Consider the following 8,635-nt stretch of genomic DNA (forward strand, 5'->3'; position numbering starts at 1 on the left):
GAAAGTTAACTTAAGCCTTTGAGTAACGATTTTAAGGTTTAATCTTTTAAAGTTTAAGAGCCAAAGAGCCAAGACTTGCTGCGACCTGCCAGGAAAAGTTACAGAGTCCAGACTCAGACTCGAGAGTCGAGAGCATCAAGGCTTCTATTCTTTGACATCGGGCAAGGATAGGGTGTGCTAAAAGGTAGCAGGGCGTGTACTTGCGACTCGCGAGGCGTCAATGATCAAAACAAAAACTCGAGTCTCGACTCTCGAGTAGTAAGCAATACAAAGCGTGCCATAGTCCGTGGATTGCAACTTGTTCTTGGGCAATCCACCTTGATCTTGACGATGATAAATCAAATCTGGTAAATATGTCCTTGCATTTTTCGCTCGCTACATGTTCGTGCTTAAAGATTTAGGCATCTGTAAACTAAACTTTTTTTTTGTGTGTGGATATGGTTTTTATAGCCTATTTTAAATGGATTTCAATAATGTTGGAAAGGGTAATAAAGGGGGTGAAAAAGGTCATAAGAAACGACAAGGTACGCTTCTTCAATGGGCAGGGCTTGAACCTTCTAAGATAAATTCCAAGAAAACGAAAGGAGATTCATCTAACTTACCAAAGACAGTTTCTACTGATGAAATTTCTTCATTGTCTTTAGCAGACAGGTTAGAATTGGAAAGAAGGATTGAGGCGCGTGCTGCTTTCCAAGATGACTGGCTACAAAAGTTTGATTGGCTTGTATACAATGACGAAGAAGCTAAGTTGTATTGTAAGTTTTGTCTAAAATATCCTCATCACCATAGTGCCTATTCAAGAGATGGTTCAGTTGATTTTAAGCTTAGTAACTTGAAAGCTCATTGTCGAACTGAATGTCATGTGAATGCAATGGATGCTTTCCTCTTGCAAGGAAAGGAAAGCATTCAAAACAGCATGAAGAGGACAGAGAACTTCAAAGACGAAGCTCTCTTTACTCTCTTTACGGTTGCCTATCATATGGCAAAGAAAAATTATGTATTTTCTGGATTTACTGACATGATTTCTCTTTTGCAAGATTTTCGAGTGCCATATTCCACATCCTTGTACAATGACGACAAGGCTTGTGTGGAGATGGTTTATTGTATTGGTAAGTGTCTCATGAACTCCATTTTGAAAAAAATGTCTCGAAGTCCTTTCTTTGGTGTCTTGATTGATGAGTCTAATGATATTAGTAAGCATGGACACTTGATTATCTATTTGTCCTACCTCATTGATGATTGTATTCCCACCTATAGCTTTTATGGCATAGTTCGTGTAAGTGATGGGACTGCCAAGTCTATCTTTAATGTTGTTCTCGATGAGTTGAAAAGAAATGATTTTGATCTTTCAAAGCTAATCGCTTTTGGTTCTGATGGGTGTTCGACCATGATAGGGTCAGAGAATGGTGTTTCAACGCTTTTTAAAAAACATGTAAATCCATTTCTAACATCTATTCATTGTGTTGCTCATAGGACAGCTTTGGCTGTGTCTTCTGTTGCAAAGAATTCTGGGATTGCAATAACATTAGAGAAGCTTGTCAATTCGATTGCCACACATTTCAATCACTCTAACAAGAGGCTTGACGAGTTAAGGATTACTCAAAAGGATTTTGCGTGCCCAATCTTGAGATTAGAGCACACATTTGATGTTAGGTGACTAAGTCGTGCATCCGCAATAGGTAAGGTATGTTCTTCTCTTGATGCCATTTTATTGGAGACAAAAGAAAAATCTCCAACTCTTTTTGCTGATTTGTCTAAATTTGAAAATATTTATTGTCTTTTTTTCTTAGCAGACATTCTGAAAGGTATGTCTATAGTCAGTAAGTTATTTCAAAAAGAATTTGTAGATGTTACTACCATGTCTGCGATCATTCAAAAAGAGATCAATTTAATTCAGCAGTATTACATTGGTCCTCCTGATGTTGATGAGAATGAACTTATTCTTGATGCTAGTGGTTATACATTTTTGCGAGAATATGGTCCAGATAAAGGTTTCTTGTTTTACTTGCGAGGAGCTATTCGTGGCAAAAAGTTTTTTGATATTGAGATAGAGAGAGATATCTTTGGCATGGATCTAATGCGTGCTTTAGAGTTTCAGGTTTCTTTTTCGAAGAAAGTTATTGCTTCTCTTCAAGAACGGTTTGTTGACAATTCCATTTTGGGTAAGCTAGGTATTTTGGTTCCAGCACAACATCTTATATTAGAGAAATCTCTACGAGATTATGGTAAGTCAGAGGCAAAAGAAATAGCCTCCTTTTATGGTAAAATGAAGTCTTTAGAGATTATAAATTCTGCTTCTTTGATTGATGAGGATGATTTTATCAGTGAATTTCGTAGTTTCAAGCAACAGGCTGTCGTTAGTTGGGTACGTTTTAGTCTTCCAGATGTTACGGCTGCAATCGCTTGCAATGCATCATGGAGAGACTCGTATCCTAATATTTTGACCATTTGTCAAATTGCTTTAGTGCAATGTTGTTCTAATGCTATATGTGAGAGAGGATTTAGCGCACGGACAAGGATTAAGACAAAATTACGAAACGGTATGGAGTTACAATCCTTGGATGCACTTTTGAAGATCAACATAGAGGGTCCTTTAAAGTGAACAGAAACAGAGTTGGAGGAGAGCATCGTGTTATGGGGTGCTAAGGCGCATTGACAATTGTTCACGTCACAAGGTATATGCAGCTTGATTCTACAGTAAACAAGGTATGGCTATCTATTGCTTTTATTTGTTACTTTTGATTATTTCTTTTCCATCTACCTTACTAATTTTGAAAGGGGGGGAGAGCAGTAAATACAATCTGCCATTAATCATGGTTGAGAGTATTTACTCCTCTCCTCCCCCAAGAGAGCTTGGCATAGCCATCATCATTGATGGTAATGGGGTTCGATCCCCCTACTCTCTCGTTTATGCCAATTAGTTCTACTTTGTGCTTTTATAAATGTCTCTTTAAAGTTTGCAGATTCTTTTGCGGTTTGAGGAAACGACAAATATGAATCTAAATTTTCTACCAAAAAGGTCAAATTCAAGCTTTTTCAAGCATGGCAATAAATATACATCTTATTATTCTTACAAATATCTTTGTTTTAAATTTGCAATTTTGCAGCATCCATCAAAGCCGATTGTCACGAGTCACAGTAAAAATCTTGGTCCTCGGATTGGCTCAAAAGTGCTCGATTTATTGCGACAGGTTATCTTTGTTTTTTATTGTTGTGTTGAATGTAACTCTTTGATAGTTTTTTTAAGCTTTGTAAATCTTTTGGTTGGATATTCAACTCTATAAACTAGTCTTAAATATTGAGTTGTAGTAATGAGTAAACTCAATAGTGGATTGTGGGTGTGTTAAAATTTAGTTTTAGTTTAGAAGTAGGCTTCTTGTCCACAAGAAAATTTACTCAAAAGGAAAATATCCGGTTCATTTTGGTTCGAAAAGGATTCCGCTTCTTCAAATTTGATGAAGCCGGTTCGGATTAGGTTGAGGGGGATATTTTACTTGTTGAGATTTTAGATTTTCCATAGCCTTGTGGGCAGGGCAAAGCTCTAGGTTGTTTTCATGAAATGCAAAGTGAAGGCATATCTCCAAATGCTATCTCTTGTGCGTGCTTGAATTTTGAAGGCATGTTGGTTTATACATGTAGTTGACATGGATGCCGGTGTGCATGGATGATCAGAGATGTGTGTTAGACTTTTCTATCTATAAACCACCACGAAAGGCGACGGAGTGGAGTAGACAGTGTTCGGGAAAAATGTGTCTCAGTTTAATAATGTGCCGTTTTCAATTTCAAAAATTCCAATTGAAGGCAAGGGGAAAAGGAGAAATTCCGCCCCAAAATAGAGAAAATTAATGTTAAAAACCAAAGATAAATCTAATTTTCTAAGTTTTCCTCTTGGAAAATTCAAGAAAGGGAAGCTTGTATGTTTGGAGAAATGATTTTTCCCGAACACTGGAGGGAGGCAGAGCTTGTCAATAAAAGGTTCCTTTTGGAAAGACAAATAAAGGCGACTTTGACCTTTTTAGTTTAAAAGCTTGCTGTCCTCTCCTCTAGCATGGGTCCCGACTCCTCTCCTCCAGGCTCCAGCACTTCACCTTCAATGTTCACACTCCAAGTGTGTGGGTCAATGGCTTTGTATTCTTTTCTCTGACAATCAAATGTACCTACCAATAGCAAACTTTTTCTTTTTGGCTTTGCAGCGGCCAGTATCACTTTCCATGCTGTCATGTTGAGCTTCCATTGGGGTAGGCCATTCTTGCTCCCCTTTCTTAGGCCTATGTCACATTGGGATAGGCACGAGCAAACCAAACTTAGGTGGCGGTAGTTTATTGGCTACGAAATAAAGCTACAGATGGCTTTGCTCATTGTCAGAGGGGCGGTCTAGACTGCCCGGCCAAGTTTGCAAAGGCGTGGCCAACTGCAATAAGAGCGCATGCAAACTCAACTGAGAGGATTTGCGCTCTGCGGAGAAGCCGGATGCCTTTACATTTGGCTACGAAACATTTGTTGGGAAAAAATAAAAATGCCTAATTTTAAAGTATGGCCAAGTATAACATGGACCAACCGCCCACACTTCCAAGGAGGAGACGGACGCCGGTCCCAGTGTGACAAGGGCCTTAGTCATTTGTCCAAAATCAAGAGCCTTGTATAGCTATGCCTTATATCTTTGCTTTCCTTAAATAAAAAACACCCCTTTTGTGGTTTTTCAAAACACTTCCTCTTTTCCAAAAAAAGAGAGGAAGTTTTAGTTGAGGCAAAAAGGCAAAGTAATGCTATGGCTTTTTTTTTTTCCCCCCATGAAAAGCTTTGGGAATGTATTGGATAAGAGACAAGTTACAAAATGCTTAGGGAGATTACAAAACCAGTGAGGTATACAAGGGGATCACTCGGAGATAGTGATAGATCGAGACACTTGATCAAAATTACATAGCTTGTTACTACGAAGCTAATCGAAAGGTTCTAAATGGTTGCATGGGATTCTTCAACAGCGCGAACATCATTAAACAACAGTAGGTATTGCTAGACGGCTCATACACTCACCTACAGAGGATGATTGATGAGTGCAAGGCCAAAGAAGAAAAGTTAAGAAGGCAGCATTTCAATGGCTTATGGCTCATAGCTCACCTCCAGGAAGTGCTTGGTTCATTACCCAATTCTATGGCTTTGTCCTTTGGCAACTCAAACAAACATTCAAAAGTTCCCGATTTCTATGTCAAAATCCAAAGCATTTAGCCGTGCTTACCCTAGTACTTGTAAAGTTTTATTAGTTTTCTTCAAGGTAAGCTCCAAATCTAGCCAAATTTTTTGCAATTTTAGTCGATTTAAAATACAATAAGCCAAATTTGGTCCTAGTATGACTGATATGTCCTTGCAATCTTTTTTGCATTTCTTTTCATAGGAATCTACTGAGAATTGGGTAATCTCAAATGTCTTAGGGACTGATTCCGTAGTCAAGCCCAAACCTTCAAGAGTTCATTCCGTGAATTCTTGAAGACGCTCCACAAACCTTGCATTTTCAAATCTAGCGACACCCATCCAGACGGCCTTAGGAGCAGCCTTCGAAGCAACAAAGCCAAGAATATTATTAGTGTAGCTTTGCTTCATTCTAGTATGTGAGGCTCATCTTTGTCTCTCCTTCGTGCCATGGCAAGAAGCAGTTGCAGCAGATGTAATAGGCATCTCTCTCTCTCTCTCTCTCTCTCTCTCTATATATATATATATATACACACACTCCACATTGTAGTGCATGGGCAACTGCAAGTCTCTCTCTCTCTCTCTCTCTCTCTCTCTCTCTCTCTCTCTCTTTGTGGCTAATTGAGATTAAGCTGCCTGAAGCCTCTTTCTATATGCATGTAAGAGTTCCAACACCTTTGCATAGGGTGCAATGGAGAGGCCCTCCTTCACACTTGGCCACTCCAACACAGTCTCCTTCCACTTGGCCAGATGGGGGCACCTAGTAGCTTCCCAGATCTTGAACTCCCCTAGGGCCTCATGAGCTTCAAACGAGTAGAAGAAAGGGGCCAAGGCAATGTCCACATATCCTCTTCTCTGCCCTCTGAAAAATGGGCCTCCAACAAACATATTGTGGAGAGCTCCATCCAATGTCTCTAGCACCTCGACAAAGTCCTTTTGGCCTTGCTTTGTCTTCTCTCCTTGGAAGCTTTGAACTATCCACTCTCTGATGTCATAGAGCTTCTTGTACCAAAATCTACCTAGAAGCGGGGGCGATCGCATGGTGGTATGGGTCGTCGGGAACAAAGGATACATGGCCAAGAGAGGGCCAAGCTTCTTCAATGTATTGCAAAACGACTAGAGACTCACAAACAGGGTTGCCGTTGTGTATGAGCACAGGCATCTTCCTGTGGATGGGTTTAACCTGAAGAACGAACTCGCTCTAGTTCTAGGGTCTTCCTCTATGTACTCGTATCTTACAACACACACACACACACACACACTCTCTCTCTCTACATGTATGAACATTGAGCTCATCGATAGCTCTTGCAACGTGTGAAAACACACAAGCGCACGCGCGCGCTTTGCAGGTACAAACATCATATGGTGCACATCATTTCTCTCTCTCTCTCTCTCTCTCTCTCTCTCTCAGTGAACATGGACATCAACTACAGCCTGCAAGTCTCCTCTCTCTCTCACACACACACACACACGCACACGCACACACGCACTCTGCAGGTACAAACATCATATGGTGCACATCATCTCTCTCTCTCTCTCTCTCTCTCTCTCTCTCTCTCTCTCTCTCTCTCTCTCTCTCTCTCTCTCAGTGAACATGGACATCAGCTACAACCTGCAAGTCTCCTCTCATGTGAATCCTCGACCTCGCTGGGACAATGCTAAATGTGAGCACATCGTGCAGTGCTCCTTGTAGCAGAAGAAGAGAAACAAACACGTGGATGCCTTCTTTGGAATAGCTTTTTTTTTTTTGCATTATATATAGTATAGATTATAACAAGATTATGTTCTGAAAAAGGAAAGTTAAAATTTTCCTAGCAAAGGTATGGGCAATTTATCCTTTTTCGAATATTTTGCCCATTTATTACATATATAATGGAGGTTGAAATTTTTGAGGAAGGAGAGACCATCCACGTGTCGATTCCTCCAAGCCTCTCACGGACTTCAGTGTTTCGTTCCTCCGTCGTGTGTGTATTGTGAGAATACTCTGTGTGAGAGTTGAGAGAGAGAGAGAGGTCTTGCTCGAACTCAGCGACAGCGTAGCCTTTTCACCCCACGTCGTGCAGGCCACAGAGTGTGTGTGTGTGTGTGTGTGTGTGTTTTGAGAGAGAGAGAGAGAGAGAGAGAGAGAGAGAGAGAGAGAGATGTATGACTACAATCTCCACGCTCAGTGGCGCATAGCTCAAGGAGAGTCAAGGCTCAAGCCTCGAGTGATGCTTGGAGTCAGCTACGCGTGTGTGTCTGTGTGTGTGTGTGTGTGTGTGTGTGTGTGTGTGTGTGTGTGTGTGTGAGAGAGAGAGAGAGAGAGAGAGAGACGCCCTGGGGCCTGGGCCGTGTACTCCTGGAGGGATCAATCGTTGCTCGCGCACAAAAAACAGAGAGGAGGCGTCGACACTCGAATTCTCCAAAATTCCCCTGGTTGTGAGATTAAATTTCTCCAAAGACAAAAAATTTTGTAGCGTTTCATAAGAAGGCTGATTGTCTATCAATACAAAATGCTAAAACTAGAGGTGATTATGTATTCTTTGGAGATTAATTGCTTCATTTTGTTTAGATCTAATTACATGCTAAGCAATCAAAAACGGATCTCAAATGTCAAAATGGAATAAATATTAGAAAATCTTGAACAATTTAACCAAAATAGATACTAGGGTATTTTGGGAATTTTCACAAATTAGACGGGTACTTTGGTAATTTTTCGAAGGTTTTTACACAAGAGAGAAATAGAGAGCGAGAGCTCGGAATCATTTTTTCCCAAAACTTCAAAAATTTGCATATAAGAAATTTTATAGGTATTTTTACACAAGAGAGAAAGAGAGCACTCGTATTGTTGGTACATGGAGACAGAAAGAGGAAGAGAGGCTAAGATGTAGTGCTCTCGCCTAGAGAGAGAGAGAGAGAGAGAGAGAGAGAGAGAGAGAGAGAGAGAGAAGGGCAAAAAACTCCCGCCAAAATCTTGCTCGCATAGACAATAAAGAGAAAGGTTCAAAGTTGCATTCAATGATAGCCCATGGTTCATGGCGGCTGACCGAAAAGGGATGACTCCCATCATAGTGATTAGCACAAGCATTGGGAAAATAGTTAAATTGCCTATATTTAAGGTTGTTACACTAAATTTCTCTGAATTTTGTAGGTTTTTTCTCCTTGAAATTTAGATTAATTTAGCGGCAACTTAGGGTGATTAGCACAAGCATCAAAGCAGTTGGGCAATAGTTAGATTGACTATATTGAAAGGCTTTTACACTAAATTTTGTAGGTTTTCTCACCTTCAAATTTAAAATTTAAGCGCCATCGGGGTACTAGGGTGATTAGCACAAGAATTAGGGCCATAGTTAAATTGACTATATTGAAAGGTTTTAACACTAAATTTCTCTAAATTTTGTAGGTTTTCTCCCCTTCAAATTTGAAATTTAGCAGGGTAAATGTTCAATTTTATGGGTTGAATTACACT

General features: G+C 40.1%; 1 protein-coding gene and 1 pseudogene across 1 annotated transcript; one reads left to right on the forward strand and one right to left on the reverse strand.

Annotated features, from left to right (window-relative positions):
* Positions 1-460: 460 nt before the first annotated feature.
* On the forward strand, positions 461-3,234 carry LOC147434833 (uncharacterized). The gene is made up of 9 exons (XM_086490037.1): positions 461-524; positions 648-755; positions 1,038-1,109; positions 1,479-1,653; positions 1,822-2,365; positions 2,466-2,540; positions 2,686-2,706; positions 2,964-3,019; positions 3,108-3,234. The coding sequence occupies exons 1-9, from the start codon at positions 461-463 to the stop codon at positions 3,232-3,234; spliced, it is 1,242 nt and encodes a 413-aa protein (XP_086346163.1).
* Positions 3,235-5,814: 2,580 nt separating this feature from the next.
* LOC147434834 (putative glutathione S-transferase parC) lies at positions 5,815-6,483 on the reverse strand (annotated as a pseudogene).
* Between the last annotated feature and the right edge of the window lie 2,152 nt (positions 6,484-8,635).

Source organism: Adiantum capillus-veneris, chromosome 19, assembly GCF_014529385.1.
Source record: "Adiantum capillus-veneris isolate H3 chromosome 19, ASM1452938v2, whole genome shotgun sequence".
NCBI classification, from domain to species: domain Eukaryota; kingdom Viridiplantae; phylum Streptophyta; class Polypodiopsida; order Polypodiales; family Pteridaceae; genus Adiantum; species Adiantum capillus-veneris.